General features: G+C 46.1%; 1 protein-coding gene across 1 annotated transcript; it reads left to right on the plus strand.

Moving 5' to 3' along the window:
* The first annotated feature begins 9,820 nt into the window (after window positions 1-9,820).
* On the plus strand, window positions 9,821-11,629 carry LOC125551611 (uncharacterized). The gene is made up of 4 exons (XM_048714891.2): window positions 9,821-10,144; window positions 10,257-10,424; window positions 10,590-11,039; window positions 11,136-11,629. The coding sequence occupies exons 1-4, from the start codon at window positions 9,893-9,895 to the stop codon at window positions 11,412-11,414; spliced, it is 1,149 nt and encodes a 382-aa protein (XP_048570848.1). The 5' UTR covers window positions 9,821-9,892; the 3' UTR covers window positions 11,415-11,629.
* The last annotated feature ends 7,123 nt before the right edge of the window (window positions 11,630-18,752 follow it).

Consider the following 18,752-nt stretch of genomic DNA (forward strand, 5'->3'; position numbering starts at 1 on the left):
GATATGCGCTAAATCCCTTCAAGCCCGCGATATTTCTTCTTTGAGTAAAATACTGACAATTGGCCTTGCAAGCTTGAACAATTTTCACAAAGAGAGATCGGCAAATTCGGTACCTGTGGTGTGGCGGATATGTTGGGTTCTCCATGAAGTAGTCTTGCATCAACAGCTCGTTCCCGAGATGGTGATTTCGAGGAATGCAAAGATGGCCGACGGCCGATCCTCGCCGCCTCTTTCGGTTCTCATCTTCGTGCTCCTTCACGGTAAGGGCCATCACCAACGTCTGCTGGCTATAGTTGACAAGCAGCGTCTCAACATCTGAGTCGTCCGAATCAGACGAATCGTTGAGAAAAAACTTCTCGCACGGGCTCAATTCCATCTAAATTCACAAAATTGCACGCTGTGTTAACCAACTATGCATACCGCTCGGCACAAGCACAAGTAAAAACTCACCGGCTGCTCGAGGGCGGTGGCTCTCAGGCCACTCGGGGGTGGTCGATCCCGGGCGGCGACGGCAACTAGGAGCGGCTCAGGTCGCCGGATCCGGGAGGAGGGGTGCAACGGCCCGATGGAAGAGGGTAGGGGTGCTCTCGCGGCGCGATTCCGCCCGCAGATTTGGCCAGAATCGCCGGCGGCGGACGAGCGGAACCAATGGCGGGCGGCGGCGAAAACCTGCGTATTCGCGGGTAGGGGATGAGATTTTGCCACGCCCCTCAAAAATATTTACGGGTCGGACGCGTTTGCGGAGTCTGGTCGGGTAGCATTTTCCGTGCCGACTCGTATTTTGGCGGCTATTTTGCGGGTCGCGGCTTTATACGGGGTCTGCTAGAAATGCTCTTAGTAGTGCCGCTAAAATGTAAGTCGTTAAATAAGAAATTGATATGATACCCTTCTGAGAATAGAAGGTCGAGTTTATTTCAAAAATATTTTCAGGAATTCTTGACTTTTTGTTGTCTTAAATCCCATTCCGTGGATGAGTCATGATGGATCTGCGACGGATCGGACCAAAACATCAAAATAAAGTAGGCTCTGCCTCTTTCTGCAATGTTGCGCTTCCACCCGACCCCCAACACACACAGACACATATTTTTTCGCCAGTCGCCACTGCTCAAGCCCCTACTGTTTCCTCCTACGGCTGCACGGATCGGTTATGGTTTCGTGGAATGATGGAGACAGCAGCAGCACTGACGAAGCGCAACATTGCAGAAAGAGGCAGAGCCTACTTTATTTTGATGTTTTGGTCCGATCCGTCGCAGATCCATCATGACTCATCCACGGAATGGGATTTAAGACAACAAAAAGTCAAGAATTCCTGAAAATATTTTTGAAATAAACTCGACCTTCTATTGTACTACTTGTGAGAAAAAAATCCTCAAAAAGAAAATCTTCCTTTGACTTCTTTTCAAAAAGACAAATTTTTGGCTAAAATAGTGTGAATAGTGACCTATAGTAGCAAATAAATTTTATCTTTTTTGCTGTGAGGTCAACTTTTATTTATTTTCATGAAAATTTATATACTAGTGCAAAAGTAACTCAAGTGTTTTGTCAAAATAGTTCTTACCTATTTTGAGTTTTTATTAAAATATTTTTAAAAAATCTCATATAGAATGCATATATATATATATATATATATATATATATATATATATATATATATATATATATATATATATAACACCAGGAACACAAGTGTATTTTCCCCGAGTGTGTTGCTTTGTATGACAGTGCCTAAATTATTATGACAGAATGACGGTCGGCACTTGGAGGTTGCAAAGTTGGTTGATCCATCGTGGCCTTGCCATCTAAAAAAGGCGATTAATGATTTACGGGACAATTACGCGCACATCACGAACGTTACAAGGAAGGACAAGGAGCTGCAAGAACAATTGAATTCTTCGTTCAAGCGAGAGAACAGACAAATGCAAATGGTACCTCGGCCAACGCGTCGGCTAGGAAGGGGGTGAACTCGGCCTTGTAGTTGCTCCAGAGGCGGACGCCGGCGAGGGCGCGGGAAGTCGTCACAGAGCGGGGTGAGGCCCGCCGCGCCGGCCCACACGAAGGAGCGGTCCCCGAAGCAGGCGACCAGGGCGGCCCCGTTCGCGCGCCGCTCGCGCAGCGCGAGCGCCGACGCGTCCGCCGGGTTGAACACCTGCCCCGGCCACCGCGGGCAGCCCTTCACCTTCGCCCACACCATCCGTGGCGGCGCGACCCCGCCCTCCGCCGGCGCCTCCTCCTCGAACAGGCAGCCGTACCGTGCGTGCCTGCCCTCCTCCTCCAGCGCGGCCGGCACCGGGTTCTTAGCCCACCGGCAACGAGGGGTGCTGTTGACCCGGAGCAGCTTCGCCATGCCCGTGTCCATGTGGCGGAGTCTCTCCAGCGACGCCGGGCCGCTTCCGCCGTGCCCCTCGTCGTCGTCGTCGTTCTTGGAAGCCGCCGCTGCCGCCGGGCCACTTCCGCCGTGCCCCTCGTTGTCGTCGTCGTTCTTGGAAGTCGCCGCTGCCGCCGTGCCGGTGCTCGCTCCGGCACCAGAGACAAGAACATGGAGTGGGTGATGGAGATGAGCGTTGAGAGGCCGAGTGCGGTGATGGGTGGCCGGGTGGGAGAGCTCACCGGAGAAGGGCACAGAGCCCGAGGGGTTCTTTCCAAGCCATCACTCCCACCTATCACCTCCGTCCCATCACCGGAAATCCCTCGGTGTGAAAAATCTACACAAAAATAGTGGTCCGAGTCGGATGATTCTCAGCATGACAATGAAAATAGTTACTATAGTTTTCCTTGGCAACTTGATCAATACCAAAGGTGTTAAATTATCACCGGAACTAACAAGAAGCAACACCCTAACTTAAATGGATTATTAAAGGTGACTAGCAATGTGCCCGTGCGTTTCAACGGATCCGAAGTAGAATAATACATGTTCACAAATTTGAAAGAAAAACACTCTAGTTTTAGTATATATATATCACTAAAAATATACTCGTATTAGGTTTCATTCAAAATATATTCCTCGTGGCTGTTTTCATGAGGTCGGGGAGGGCTGTGGTTGGTTTCAAGATACTAAGGGGTTTCCGCAAATTGGAGCAGAGAAGTGAGGGTCTTGTTGCAAGAATGCCACAGCTTACATCACAGTCGTTAGATGCAGATCTGATGGTCAGAAATGACGGATGGCAGACACACCATCATCACCAACTGAGTCTTTTATAGGAGTAGAGATAATATATGTGTTTGAAAATCAAACATGCACTACCAATGAGATGGATTTTTCACACACTAACAAGAGGCCCATGCGTTGCATGGAACATCAAGATGCATTTATACGAGTTGTTTATCTCGTGGGAGACGAAGATGAACGAGGAAAGTCCTTATCTGCAAATGTGGAAAGGGGTGCGGGTATCTTTTTGCAAAATTGTCATAGTTTGCTTTCTATCCGTCAGATATAGATCAGACGGTCCATATTGCAGGATGGCAGGCACACCATCATCACTAACTCGATTTTTTATAAGAGTAGAGATGTGTGAAAGATTCATAAAACTAGATGATATCCCGCCCCTTTCTGAGAATTTACAGCAGTGTTTAGGAGAAGGATTTATGGAATGAGGAATAACAGAACTATGAAAATAGACACAACTATATATTTTCATGAACCTTGATTGAATGGTATGAAAACTCAACAAAATTAACACATTGCAGAGTATCGCCATATTTTCTGAATTGAATGCATTCTAAGACGAAAAGAAGAAACATGCAGTGCAATTGGATTCTTCTCATAATAATTCAAGATAATATAATTTGCTTGTCTATATTAGAAGAGCATCAAAGCGTAAAACCACAGAAATTTCATCCTAAGTCCCAAGCCTTGCGGTGTTAATGCGCCCAAATAGTTATGTGCTTGCATTGTCCACCATGATCCATTTTTTAGAGAATAACCAAAGGAGTACAAAATGGCATGGTTCATGAGAAGGGCAAAATACATGTTCCATTTTACTACATCATATTAGTAGGCCGCCAGCCATCATAGAACAATTAAACCTAGGAATAATTCGAATGGGCCGGCTAGACTTCATCTTCTCAATGGGGGCAGAGCTTTTAAGCTAGGATTGTCATCAACACTTGAACAATCATATCGAGAAAATTGTCACTCTTACATTTGTCAAGTGAAGCTATATGTTTGAAGAGATAATATCCAAAGTGATTAGCCTTGGAGAAGATTGCTGATTGTAATTACACATGCTTGCTAGAAAACTAAAACACATCAATGCCCTTATTTGTCAGCACACTTTACATCCCAAGGCCCAAGGACGAATAAGCAAACTACAGTCTCCACTACATTACGACATGAATGTAAACTCAACGTGTAGTAGGGTTAGCATTCAACTGAACATGCACCATAAGGAACCTATAAATTGTAATGTATCAATAATTTCTCTGTGTCCTACGCATTTGGTTCTCTGAGATATTCTGGCCCAAACATCTTCACCACGGCGCGGGCAAACTTCACAGTAGTCTTCATGCACGTGCTCTCCCCCATCCTGACCATCTCACCAATGGTGTCGGCAGCAGTACCAAGTGCAAGCATCCCTCAGAGCAGCCGTGCACTTCTGCTTGGCCGAGAAAGAGAGTTGGCCGCGGCAATCCGTTCTGAGCCTGAAGTAGTCGTCGTGTGCCTCCACTCCCTCCACAATGCGCAAAAACAATGGTTTTCGCATGCGAAAACGGCGACGAAACCATGGATCGTCCGGGAAAGAAGGTTTGGGAGCAAAGTAGTCATTGTGCAGTAGCTTTGCTCTGACCATCCTATCCCGGTTGATCACTCTTCTTCCTTTGATTGAGCCCTTGAAGTTGAAAATATGCTCCACTTGCCGGTCCATTTTCTCTTGCATGCTCATGAGCATGATCATGTCCACTTCTTCGTTCAAATCCGACGAATCGAAGAACTCATCTTGAATCATTTGGTCAAGCTCCGTCGGTCCATACTCCTCGTCCGACGAAGCATTGGAATCCATCATTTACCTAACATGACGGATTTCTTCTTCTGGCCCCATTGGTAGCCCAGTTGCCTCTCGTGTGATTCCTTTTCAACTCTGGCCAGATGGAATTTTACCTCACCTCAATTCCGAACAGTTACACTAACATGTTTTTCTTTTCTTATTATGTGGAAAAACAGTAAGTATGTGATGACATTGAGTCTGCCGGTATCAATTTCATGTGACTAATACCATGCTAAAATGGTACAAATTTCAGAATAGTGGCTGCACATTCTGGATTGAGAGGGACAAAGAAAAGCTCTCCTTTGGAGTTCCATGAGGTGGAGAGGGACAGCAGTTGCACGGCCACGGATAGCTACAACCGCAAGTAATGCCAAGTGGGTAAAGTCAGATAACAGATAACAGCAGGCCACACACACACACAAAAGCAAGCGGGGTTAAGAATATCACAATTCTTGTGAAGTGTTTGTGAGTAAAACCAAGGGCTAGGGTGCTGGAAAAACATTTAAAAATCTCACTAGAGCGTCACCATTTCACCGTTGATTGCTGGTTTGCTGCCATTTTTCACCGTTTAAATAAAATCTCACCAAACCACCACTACCCTTTCACCGCTGGAGCCATGAAACTTGGTGCTTGAGATGAAGGCTACGAGCCAGCAGACCGGCTTCTTCTGAAACGGATTGCTTCTTTCTGACCTATTCCATCTTTTGCTGATGGGTAGCCTGGTCCCTCTCGTCTCCTCTGATTCCTTCGCAACACCGGAAGCATGGAATTCAACTTGCCTTCAATCCCTTAACAACTATGGCTGCATACCGATCACCATGCCGAAGCCACAATAACATCTTGTCTTTCATGATGATGATAACACTGTCTGTAGGAATGTAATGACATGGGTGTACATTTTGACGGTGGATTTCAGTCGACTGTAGCAGTTCCATGTGACTGATATCATGCTAAAAAAGAGCAATTTTTTTTAAAAAAAAATTGACTGCACATTCTGGATTATAATCTGATGGGGTAACATGAGTAGGAGAAATTGATCATAAGAAATGAATCTTCTGTTTCCAAGCTGAAAGTGAATGGCATGTTCATCATTGTACAAGGCCCCAACTGACAAAAACAGAGGCAGTAAAAGAGGCATCTGCATTGTACTACCAATGCGAAAAAGAAACTCCACAAAGACCAGAAACTTTTTCTCTTTCTTTCTGGAAAAGAAAACAACCACCCCGCAAGATTGCATTTTGGCATATGTCATCTCTCTTCTCATCGCCTCCTCCTAAACCCCAATGCTAGTAAAGCACAATGCAGACCAAACATGCCCAGTTTCCATGTGTGCTCATCTCAGGTTGGATGGGTATCCTGGTCACTGCGATTACGGTTGCAAGGGTGGCAGAAGCCTCTGCACTGCTTTTGACCGTGCAGCGAACCAACCTTGCACAAGTAAAAGGATATTCCTTTTCTTTTTCCTTATTACCAGACCAATCAATATCTTGGTGAGTGAAAATATAATGCTACTTTTTTAGTTGGGAAATATAATGCTAGTACTAGTAAGTAGGAGTAGATTCTTGCGTATTCTGGAGTAGCAAAAAGGTAACCAAGCATTACTTCCGCATGAACTCGAATTTCAGTCACCACAAAAGCTTTTTCTTTCTCAATTTTGTTCTTTCGGGTAGCTGCCGGAAGATCCGGTATTTAAAAAATCTCAAAACTCTCGGCATTTTACTGTCCAAAAAATAAACAAATTTTGAATTCAAATTTTTTGACCTCATAATATAAATATTCTTCGCTAATAACGGCTCAAAACCTCGATTGTTCCAGTGGTCACTCCAGCACGTCTCATTCGCACGTCTCATTCTGGGTCGACTTCCCCGTTCTACCAGCACATCACTCGCTGTTATAGTCGGATTTGGCAAATTCGTCCCCTTATATGTCCGTGGACGCGTCCGGATACGCCCCTCATATATTGTGCCCGGTAGCCACATATCTCAAATCTTGACTCTCAAATCCAGTTGACACTCTCGTTCCCTACTCGCACACAACCATAACCGTCATTCTGCTATTCCTCTCACTGTTGATGCTTTCGGTGGTGTCATTTCGTCAACCGTGTGCACGGCCATTCACGAGAGCAGGCTTTCAGAACCCCACCTTTTGCGATCCTGCACCGAGAGACCGGCGATAAGGTTTTTGGAGAGCGTCTCTGCGCGACTGCTCCTTCTTTTTCATCGTCTTGGTGTCGACTACTTCCCCGACATCGGCCCCATGGCTATCGCCAGCGCCGCCAAGAAGAAGGCTGCAAAGGCAGCTTTAGCCTGGCCTATTGAAGAATATGATCTTATCATCCCTATTTACTCATTCATGTGGTAGTCGTATTTATTGTGTTCATAGATGTTTTGTTCTATGTTTGGTACATGGTTGTTTAGATATCGGTACGATCTTCATACTGTTATTCCAAGCATCATCGTGGATTAAATAAATTAATAAAAAGTTGCTAATTTACCCATCAAAACCGTGACTACGTGTAGCTTGAGGCCGTTGCATTTTATTAGTACTTCCTCATCTGAAAATACTTCTCAACAAAATAAAAAAGGCCGTCTCATTCTAGGGTCAACTTCCTCGTTCTACTAGCACATCACTCACTGTTACAGTCCGATTTGGCAAATCCGCACCCCTCCCCTGTACGTCTGCGGATGCGTCTGGACATGCCCCTCATATCTCGTGTCCGGTAGCCACGTATCTCAAATCTTGACTCTCAAATCCAGTTGACACTCTCGTTCCCTACTCGCACACAACCATAGCCGTCATTCTGCTATTCCTCTCACTGTTGATGCTTTCGGTGGTGTCATTTCGTCAACCGTGTGCACGGCCGTTCATAGATGTTTACTCGTTCATATGGTAGTCGTATTTATTGTGTTCATAGATGTTTTGGTCTATGTTTGGTACATGGTTGTTTAGATATCGGTACGAGCTTCATACTGTTATTCCAAGCATCATCATGGATTAAATAAACTAATAAAAAAGTTGCTGATTTACCCATCAAAACCATGACTACGTGTAGCTTGAGGCCGTTGCATTTTATTAGTACTTCCTTTGTCCGAAAATACTTCTCAACAAAATAAAAAAAGCCGTCTCATTCTAGGGTCAACTTCCCCGTTCTACCAGCACATCACTCACTGTTACAGTCCGATTTGGCAAATCCGCACCCCTCCCCTGTATGTCCGCGGATGCGTCCGGACATGCCCCTCATATCTCGTGTCCGGTAGCCACGTTTCTCAAATCTGGACTCTCAAATCCATATAAAATCTATGCACGTCCATCGTACACGTCAATATCGCACGTAAATAATAAATGTTGGTAACGACAATACATATTACTTACATAAAATTTATTTAAGTGCACAACTCAAACATTATAGCTCTTTGGTTTTCCATTGTAGGTCCACATATGCTCCACAAGATCACTGAGTACATATGCGTGCACTTGATGATCTTGAAGATTCTGACACATCTGTAGAAAGATCATAAGCTGATTTGCATCTTGATATTTCGGGACTTGAACTTGTTCTCCAGGCGCTTCAAAATCATTGGGTTGGGGAACACAATCATCCTCGTTCTCGACAATTATATTATGCAAAATAACACAACATGTCATTAGTTGCCACAAAATTTTCAATTACCACATCATTGCAGCTCCACGAATAATTCTCCAACAAGCTTGAAGCATTCCGAATGCCCTCTTCACTTCCTTCCTATCTGCTTCCTGCATTGCTGCAAAATGGCTTTGTTTTTGTTGCCTTGTGGTTCGGATATGGTCTTCACGAAAGCAACCCACTGAGGATAGATGCCATCGGCAAGATAGTATCTCATATTGCAGTCACAACCGTTTACAGTGTAGTTGCACAACGGCGATTCCCCATTACAAAGCCTCCACCGAGCATATATTGACGTCGTTGGGAACTCCAGTTGACACTCTTGTTCCCTCCTCGCGCACAACCCTAGCCATCACTCTGCTATTCCTCTCACTCTTGATGCTTCCGACGTTGTCATTCCGTAGACCGCATGCACGGCTATTCGGGAGAGCAGGCCTCTGAAACCCTGTATTATGTGGTCTTGCATCGGGAGAAGGGAGATAAGGTTTTTGAAGAGCGTCTCTGCGCGGCTGCTCCTTGAATAAATCATACCGGTATTTAAACAAGCACCAAAACATCTATGAACACACAGTAAATTTCGGCTATATGAACGAGTAAATAGGGGATAATCAGATCATATCCCCTCCCCCCACCCCCAACAGGCCAGGCTAAAGCCGCGGCGGCGGCCATGGCTTCCTCCGCAGCCTTCTTCTTGGCGGCGGTGGCGGCAGCCATTGGGTCGCTGTCGGGGGATGACGATCTCTTCCTCTCTTTTTTATTCATCATGAATTAAATACATTAATAAAAAAATGCTAATTTACCCAGCAAAACGGCCGTTGCATTTTATTGGGAATTGGGTAGAGCATTGTTTAGATGTTTTGGAGCTTGTTTAGATATCAGTATGATTTATTCACCATGAATTAAATAAATTAATCAAAAAAGGTGCTAATTTACCCATCAAAACCGTGACTACTTGTGGCTAGCTTGAGACCGTTGCGTTTTGTTGGGCATTGGGTAGAGCAAAAAAGGAAGAGAGCAGTTGTAGTAAATAATACAGTAGTAAATGGTAAAAAAAGAGAGTAATCTTGTAACGAAGAAAGAATGGTCAAAAAGAGAAAAAGGAGAAACGGCCTCTGTCCATGGCATGGCCCACCCACGTCGGCTTGGCTACAAAACAAGGCTTCCCTCCCTTCCTTGGCGTCCCCTCTCTCAGTCTCCGTCCTCCTCGCCGTCTGCCACCCACCAAACCACCACAGCGGAAGCGAACCGCCCCGGCGCAGCAGCAGCGATGGCCCTCGCCTTCACCTCCTCCGTCCCCTTCCCGGCCGCCGCTGCCCGCGGTCTGCTGCAGCAGCAGCAGCAGCAGGTCCAGGTCGTCGGAGGCGGCCGCGTGCTCCTCCTCGGGTCAGCACCGTCGCCGGGCTCGGGCACGTTGGTCCTTGCTGTGTCTGTGCCGGCAGTCGGAGGTGCGAAGGCGCCGGCTCCCCTTCGCCGCGCCTGCGCCGCTGGAGACAATGCTTCGCCGTCCGACAAGGAGAAGGTACGTAGGTCCCTTTCCGTCCGGCCGTCACTTTGCTCCGATCCATCGGTTCCACGCCTAGCTTGTTCACTTGTTGCTGAATCTTCCTCCGGTTCGGTCCGGCCGGATGCAGGCCTTTCTGGAGGCCATGGAGGAAGCGCGCGGCAAGTTCCACGCCGTCATCAGCGCCGGCGACAAGACCGTCCTGGAGCGCCTCGCCATCACCGCCAAGGACAGCCTTGGCCTCCTGGCGAGCATGACGAAGGATCATCCCTTCCCGCTCCCCGACGCCATGTACCAGGTACATACATCTCCGCCTTCCTCCTCTCCTACACCATCTCCATCTCCATCTCCATCTCCATCTCCATCTCCATCTTGATGCGCGCGCTTCTTCCTCTCGTCCTACACTCCATGCCGTATGGATCTATCATTGATTCACCTGTCTCGTACGCACGCATGCCTGCAGGAGGTGGCGCGCATCACTTGGGCGTTCCTGGAGGTAGAGGGCGAGTGCGAGGGCGGCTACGCCAGCGCCGACACCGTGCAGGCCGCCATCGATGCCTTGCGCAACATGTCCGTGACCTTCCTCGGCTCCGGCGTGGATGACCCGGAGTGGCACCCGGCTTTTCTCGGCGACGTCTCCGACGAGGAAGACAAGGCCAACTACCTGCTCAACCTGGCCAACGGCTTCTGCCTGTTCCACTTTAAGCTGCTGTGTCGTTACCGCCAGGCTTCTCCGGCCATGGAGGAGGAGGCTCCCGTCGTCGCCTACAAGTACCCGTACCAGGCCATGCTGGTGCAGAATGACAAGGATCTCGCCGAGCACCTCCGCACCACCGCCAAGGACTGCCAAGGATTCCTCGCAAGAATGATGGCCAAAGTTCGCGTCTTGCCTCTCCCCGATGTCGTCTGCGAGGTACAAACAAGGTCCATCCATCCATCCATCGTTCATCTTTCATCGCATCCGCATGCTCCGTCGCTAATTTGGGGACACGTCTGCGTCTGCGTGCAGGAGCTCATTGCCATCGGCAAGTCCTTTGTCAGGGTCGAGGTCGAATGCGACAAGGGATGCGCCACCACCGGCAGCGTCGTGGCTGCGATGGACGGCCTCACGCGCGTCACCGAGATCATCGCCGGCAGTGGCAGGGCGAAAACCCTCAAGCCCTACGACCTGAGGCCCATCGTCGCCATCACCGGCGACCAAGAGAAGCTGGCCTTCATGTGGGATTTGGCCGCCGCATTCAGCGTCCACTTCTACGACGTCAAGTTCCGTTGCGCTGACTTCTTCTGATGTTTTATGCCTAGTGCTTGTGCGGGCTGAAAGAAGAACTGCCATATGCTCCTAGTAGCTTCTGTGTTGGATCCAAAATTTTAAATAGCGCGCTAAGCCTCTTAGCGGCGGACCTCTTCTAAACGCTATAGCGTGCTATTGCGGAGCTATAGCGCGCTATTTATAATGTTTGTTCATTTGTTTGGACCAAAGTCTTTTAGCGCAAGACCTTTTGTAAACGCTATAACTGCTATAACGAAGCTATATATAGCGGGCTATTTAAAACCATGGTTGGATCTCATATTCTGAAAACTATTGATTTGATCTTAGCTAGAAACATCAAGTCATGATCCTTATCTATCTATCTATCTATTTTGGTTTCAATTTCCTAAATTTACCTCCTCAGCTTGATCTGTGATGTTCTACTGTATCTGTATGGCTCTGCTTGAAATTTTGTTTCATTCAGGCATTCATATTCACAACAGAGCATACAAAACATTCGTTTGTGTTCCTTTGTGAAAAACTCTGCTCCTCTAGTGTCAAATTCTGAACTTTAATGCTAACTCAACCAAATTATGACTACCCAATCTCCCTATCAAATGACAAATGCCATATGCTTCTGCCTAGCCTTCAACTATCTCATACAAAAAGCAATATTTGGGGAAGTCATCATCTTCGTTCAACAAGCAATAATCTTCAACGAAGGACTCATCTACCGCGAAGACGGAGCCTACCTCTTTGGCAATCCTGCAAAAGAAAGTTAGGGCGATGGCGCGAAGTAGTAGTAGTTTCTAGGGCCATTTGCATTTCTGTCCCTAAGTCGAACCACCTACTCAGATTTGTCCCTAATTTCGAAGTCTGCTTAAATTTGCCCCTCCGCCGTCATGTGGTCTTATAGAAATGCCCCTCCGAGCCGTTACCGTCCAGTCAAGGTTGTTTGACCGCTAACCAGCCGTTTCTTTGACATTTTTGCCCTTGTGTCCATGTGCCACTTACTGGTGGGTCTCACTCTCAAAAAATAAAATGAAAAAACACTTTCTCTCACCCCCTCTCTCTCTCACTGATAACTTACATGTGGGGCCAATCTAGAAAAGGACTATTCAAACTTGATATTAGGCCCACTGTTATTGGATTATTAATATTTTCTGCATATTTTGTTTCAATTAATTGTTGATTAGGCCAACAGTGACTGACGGCGACCACTTGCCACGGCGGTGGCACGTCGGGAGGCCGCGAGGAGGCTGGACGAGGGAAGCAGGCGATAGCCCTGGATCTGCCGCATCCAGGGATGTTTTCTCCGGACCATATGGTCACCGGAGCGAACGGTAGCGACCATTCCCGCGGCGGCTTTGGATCGAGCAAGTGGGGGGGCTACCATGCGAGGGGGAGAGGGGAAGCTCCGTGACATTAACGAGCTCACTAGGAGCACGATGACGGCGCCGCTGTGGCTCGAAGAAGACCGAAGCGAGGACTTCAACCATGGCGGCCATGGCAGAGCACAGAACTCGCGGGGAAGACGACCCGAGGTTATAGGTCTTGCTATGGAGGATGCTCGCGGCCTCTGATGTACACCATGACGCCCGGGGAGCGGCTAGGATCCATCGGCGTGCTTCAATGGCATCAAATCGACGGTGCCAATCCGAGGCCGGAGGTGATGCAGATGCATCCTGGCTCTTGGTACTGGACTTCTCTGGTCAAATTCGTCGGCTGGGGCAGCGATGTCATGCCGTACGAGCATCCTGGCGAGCTAGCGATGCCTGGGGTTTCCGTTGCCCATGTGCTGGACTGAGTACGGCGACAGGGCGGCCTCCGGTGGGCTTGCGGGAGAGGGCTAGAGGAGGGGAGAGAGAAAAAGGGTGAGCGACAGAGAGAGAATGAGGGCGAGTGGGTTGTGGCGTCACGGAAGACCAGCAACGGCGGTGGCGGCCATTCAACACCCTCGCCAGAGTTGAGAGAGAGAGTGGTTGTCGGCCTGTCATTGGGCAGGGAGAGAGACTTGAGAGAGAGAAGTAGCTTGTCCTTTTTCCCTTTTTTTCTAGTTGGGTCCACCTATAAGTGTGTGTGTGAGAGAGAGGGGTGAGAGAAAGGGTTTTTGTTTTATTTTTTGAGAATGGGCCCCACCCATAAGTGGCACAAGGAGACAGGGGCAAAAATGTCAAAGAAATGGTCAGATAGCGGTCAAATGGCTTTGACTGGACGGTAACGGTACGGAAGGGCATTTCTATAAGGACACTTAACGGCAGAGGGGCAAATTTGAGCACACTTCGAAATTAAGGACAAATCTAAGTAGTGGGTTCGAGTTAGGGACACAAATGTAAAAGACCCTAGTTTCTACGGAAGCAAAACCATTTATTATGTAAACTTATGATCACATTTTGTACTTCATGGCGTGGCCGGGTGCATATAACTATTGCCAAATTTCCCTCCTCTCTTCGATCTTTGATGTTCTACCCTATGAGTTCAATCATGTGTGTGTATTTCAAATTTGGCTTCATTCTGGCATTCATATTCACATCAGAGCATATGAAAATGTTGCGCAGGCTGCATGATCGTTTGAGTTAATTTTTGAAAAATCCTGGTCTCGTGATTGCCTTGATGCTGATGACAAGGAGAAACTGTCTCTGCTCCTGTAGCGTCAAAATCCGAACTGTGATGCTAACTGTACCAAGTTATGGTTGGTTTTACGTAAATGAATTATGTTTCCTTCAAAAAACCAGTGATGTTTCTGTATCAACCTATCAACTGGATCACACTTGTACGTATGTGCTCCTTAGATCGTTGGATCTCATCCACTTTTTGATCCCACCCTGCATGCGTACGGTAGTTAGAGCATCTCTGTGACATCGTCGATAAAATCTGCAACTCATGGCCTTAAGGCGCAATTGACTTTGCACGTCCTTTGATGCATGAAAGTTTATAATAAATGTTTTTTGGTGCCTGCTTATACCTCGCAAACACCTTTTTACCGCTGCATCCACCATTCAAATGCTTTATGATCTGTACCTAAGTGGGGCTCATCCATATGTATAACCCGCTATGGTGGCAACCCATCTCTCGTATTCTCTGCAAAAAGGTACAAGTATAGCATAATAAAATATATTGGCTCTCCTCTCGCAGGCAACAAACATACTTAATCAATCTTTGCTAATTTAAATCAACCATATTTTTTAAACCACACTATTGTTTTTGATTTTTTAATATATATTTGAACTCCCGGCGCGACCTTTAGAATGAGATCCCTCTTGAATAGATTTAAACATGTTTAAGTTTGAACATTTGAAATGAGTGAAATCGGTTTTCTGAAGAAGTTAAATAGGCTTTTTGAATTGAGTGAAGCCAGTTTCTCGAAATGAGTGAAATCCCTTTTGCATACATATGATTTTTTTTCTGAAATAAGTGGAATAGTTTTTTTAATTCAGTGAAACCAGTTTTATGAATTGAGCGAAATCATTGTTTGAATGAGTGAAGTAATTTTTGAAATGAGTGAAATATAATTTTTTGAAACAAGCGAGATATGTTTTATGAAGCGAGCGAATTTCTTTAAATGAGTGAAATAAAATTTTAAATTAGCGAAACACTGAAAAACACTTTTATGAAATAGCGGAACAATATTATGTTTTATGAAAGTGATTTCAAAGATAATTGAGAAAAAAACTAGTGAAAGATGAGAAATAAGTTATTTTAAATATGTGAAATTGACTGTTTCAAACACTCTAAATTGTAGTGTTGATGTCCACGTATTTCACTCAATTTTTTAGTGTGTTTGTCAAGTTACTTATTCCGCCGCGTCAAAATATGTGAAATTGGTTATTTGGAATATGAGAATTTGGTTCTTTCATTATGCAGAATTTATTATTAAGAATATACTTAACTTCTATTTTACTAATATATCAAACATATATGTGCCATTGTGAGTTCCATATTCCAGTTGGTGAAAATGAGCGAAACACTAGAAAAAACTTTTATGAAATAGTGAAACAATCTAATGTTTTATGAAAGTAATTTCAAAGATAATTGAAATATATAAAATAAAATATATTTCAAACATAACCAAAATTGGTTTTGCTCTAAAGGTCTTGGCACCAGGGATTCAAATATACAAAAAGTTTCAATAATCGACATTTGGTTCAAAAGATATGAATCAAATCAAAATATGAGGATGAAAATAAAATGCATGTCATATGTATGGCGTGAGAGAATGCATGCATGCATACACCGTTCTCTCCACTCTAATTGTCTCCCTTCTGTAAGAGCTGACAATATCTGACACTAGTACATATATTGCTATGTGTAATCTGATATATGAAAATAGAGTATAAAACCTGCAAGGATCTTGACGAAAGTGAGGGATGGTGGATTGCCCACCTGTACATACTGGCACCGATTAAATTACTTATTCGGTTTATGCCTCCTAAATCTCCTCCCACCACTGAACCAAATCTCGCGGCTGCTGCCACTCGAGCCTCCTCCCATACCCCGGTGCTCCTCCTCCTAGGTTCCCGATCGCCTTCTCATGCCACTATTGAGCTGACCACCGCATCCTCAAGCATCAGGGAGGTCAGGAATCGGGCCATGACACTTCTTTTTGATACATGTGTATGTTTTTTTTTGCAAAGGGTAATATATTAATATGGAGATGATATAAATTACACCGAACTCTGCAACGACATAATGTCAAGACCTAGTTGAGACATTGACGATAGACACAACCAAAAAGCATAAAAAGAAGAGAGGTGACACGATCAACGACACACAAATAGCAAACTAGCGACAATGGCATCCACTGCCCTGGACAACACACGAACTATCGGAAAGATTCTATGAAATCAGCACTTCATCAAGGGAACGTTGTGCATGCACCGCCGTTGCTAGATCGAAGCATTGGAGGTTAGATATTGGGTTTTCACCTTGGAGTGCACGTCCAAAGATTCTCCAAAGCAATGCATTTAACAAAGGTAAAAATGCGTAAACACGATCATTACCATGTGCAACCATCATAGGAGATACCTAAGGTTTTCACTCCGGAGCTCGAGGCCCGGTACTCGGGATAGCACCACCGAACTGAACACTATGTGTTGTGCCACCAATTGCTGAAGAAGGCGATTCTCCATGGAGGTACGTACGTACCCACACAACATGATCATGGGAAATTAAAATCCAAACCATTTCATGGCATACATTCGAGGAGACAACCGCCCACTAGAGAATCCCTGATATGGACATAACTGTTCCACAACCTCTGCTGGCGAGTACGGTCCAAGGGTTGTAAAGCGGGACCATTGCATGAAGAGATGATCAAACATAGGTATAGAAAGTAAAATTGACATAGAGAAGATGTCTTTATTACTCATTGATCAAGTGTACATACAATGAGGTGCTTTCTGTTGGGGAACGTAGCATGCAATTTCAAAAAAAATTATGCTCATGCAAGATCTATCTAGGAGATGCATAGAAACGAGAGGGGGAGAGTCTGTCCACGTACCCTCATAGACCGAAAGTGGAAGCATTTGAAAACGCGGTTGATGTAGTCGAACTTCTTCTCATTCGGACCGATCAAGCACCGAACGTACGGCACCTCCGAGTTTGCTCACGTTCAGCTCGATGACATCTCTCGAACTCTTGATCTAGCAAAGTGTCGAGGGAGAGTTCCGTCAGTACGATGGCGTGGTGACGGTGATGGTGAAGTGATCCGCGCAGGGCTTCGCCTAAGCACTACATGAATATGACCGGAGGCATAAACTGTGGAAGGGGGCGCCGCACACGGCAAAAAATGTTTGTTGTGTGTTCTAGTGGTGCCCCCCTCATATATATAGGTTGGAGGGGAGGAGAGGAAGCCAAGGGGGCACCCCAAGTAGGAGGAATCCTACTTGGGCACCTCCAAATTCGGCCTCCCCCTTTCCTATTCCTATTCGGAGTAGGAAGGGAAGAGGGGGAAGGGGGAATCCTATTCCCTTTTTCCTTTCCTCCTTCCCCTTTCCTCCTCCAATTTGGCCAGCCCATATGGGGGGCGCACCAGCCCCTTTGTGGCCGGTGTGTTTCCCCTCTTAGCCGATAAGGCCCATATAGTTTGCCAGGGGTAGCCCGGAACCCCTTCCAGTGACCCGATACATACCCGGTAACCCTAGAACACTTCCGGTGTTCGAATACTATCGTACCATATATGAATCTTTACCTATCAACCATTTTGAGACTCCTCGTCATGTCCGTGATCTCATCCGGGACTCCAAACAACATTCTGTCACCAAATCACATAACTCATATAATACAAATTGTCATCGAACGTTAAGCGTGCGGACCCTACGGGTTCGAGAACTATGTAGACATGACCGAGACACCTCTCCGGTCAATAACCAATAGTGGAACCTGGATGCTAATATTGTGTCACGCCCTCGATGTGGCTATATCTCCGACGTGTCGAGGCACGACTTAGAGGCATAACCGCATTGAAAGCAATGTCTCAAGTGAGGTAATCTTCACAACAACCCATGTAATACAATAAGGGAATAAGAGTAACATAGTTGGCTTACACTCGCCAAGTCACACAAATAGCATTAATAACATTACATTCATCCAAGTACACTCAAGGTCCGACTACGGAACCAAAATGAAGATAAACCCCAAATGCAACATAGTCCCCGATCGCCCCAACTAGGCACCACTACTGATCATCTGGGAAAGACACGTAGTATCGTCTTGAGTCCTCATCGAACTCCCACTTGAGCTTAGTTGAATCTCCTGGAATGGTATCATCGGTCCCTGCATCTGGTTTTGAAAGGAATCTGTGAGTCACGGGGACTCGGCAATCTCACACCCTCGCGATCAAGACTATTTAAGCTTATAGGAAGGGTAAAAGGTATGATGTGGAGCTGCAGCAAGCGACTAGCATATATGGTGGCTATCATACGCAAATGAGAGCTAGAAGAGAAGGCAAAGGCACGGTCGAACAACTATGATCAAGAAGTGATCCTAGAACAACCTACGTCAAATATAACTCCAACATCGTGTTCACTTCCCGGACCCCGCTGAGAAGAGACCATCACGGTAACACACGCGGTTGATGCATTTTTAATTAAGTTAAGTTTCAGGTTATCTACAACCGGACATTAATAAATTCCCATCTGCCCATAACCGCGGGCACGGCTTTCGAAAGTTCAAATTCCTGCAGGGGAGTCCCAACTTAGCCCATCACAAGCTCTCACGGTCAACGAAGGATATTCCTTCTCCCAAGACAATCCGATCAGACTCGGCATCCCGGTTATAAGACATCTCGACAATGGTAAAACAAGTCCAGCAACACCACCCGAATGTGCCGATAAATCCCGATAGGAGCTGCACATATCTCGTTCTCAGGGCACACCG

Source organism: Triticum urartu, chromosome 1A (assembly GCF_056163025.1).
Source record: "Triticum urartu cultivar PI428250 chromosome 1A, HENAU_Tu73, whole genome shotgun sequence".
Lineage (NCBI taxonomy): Eukaryota > Viridiplantae > Streptophyta > Magnoliopsida > Poales > Poaceae > Triticum > Triticum urartu.

Excerpts from the sequence above, each read along its gene's own strand:
- LOC125551611 (XM_048714891.2), top strand. The coding sequence starts at position 9,893 with ATGGCCCTCGCCTTCACCTCCTCCGTCCCCTTCCCGGCCGCCGCTGCC. Across the intron at positions 10,425-10,589 it reads TCCCCGACGCCATGTACCAG|GAGGTGGCGCGCATCACTTG; the intron begins GTACATACATCT and ends GCATGCCTGCAG. Across the intron at positions 11,040-11,135 it reads TCCCCGATGTCGTCTGCGAG|GAGCTCATTGCCATCGGCAA; the intron begins GTACAAACAAGG and ends GTCTGCGTGCAG.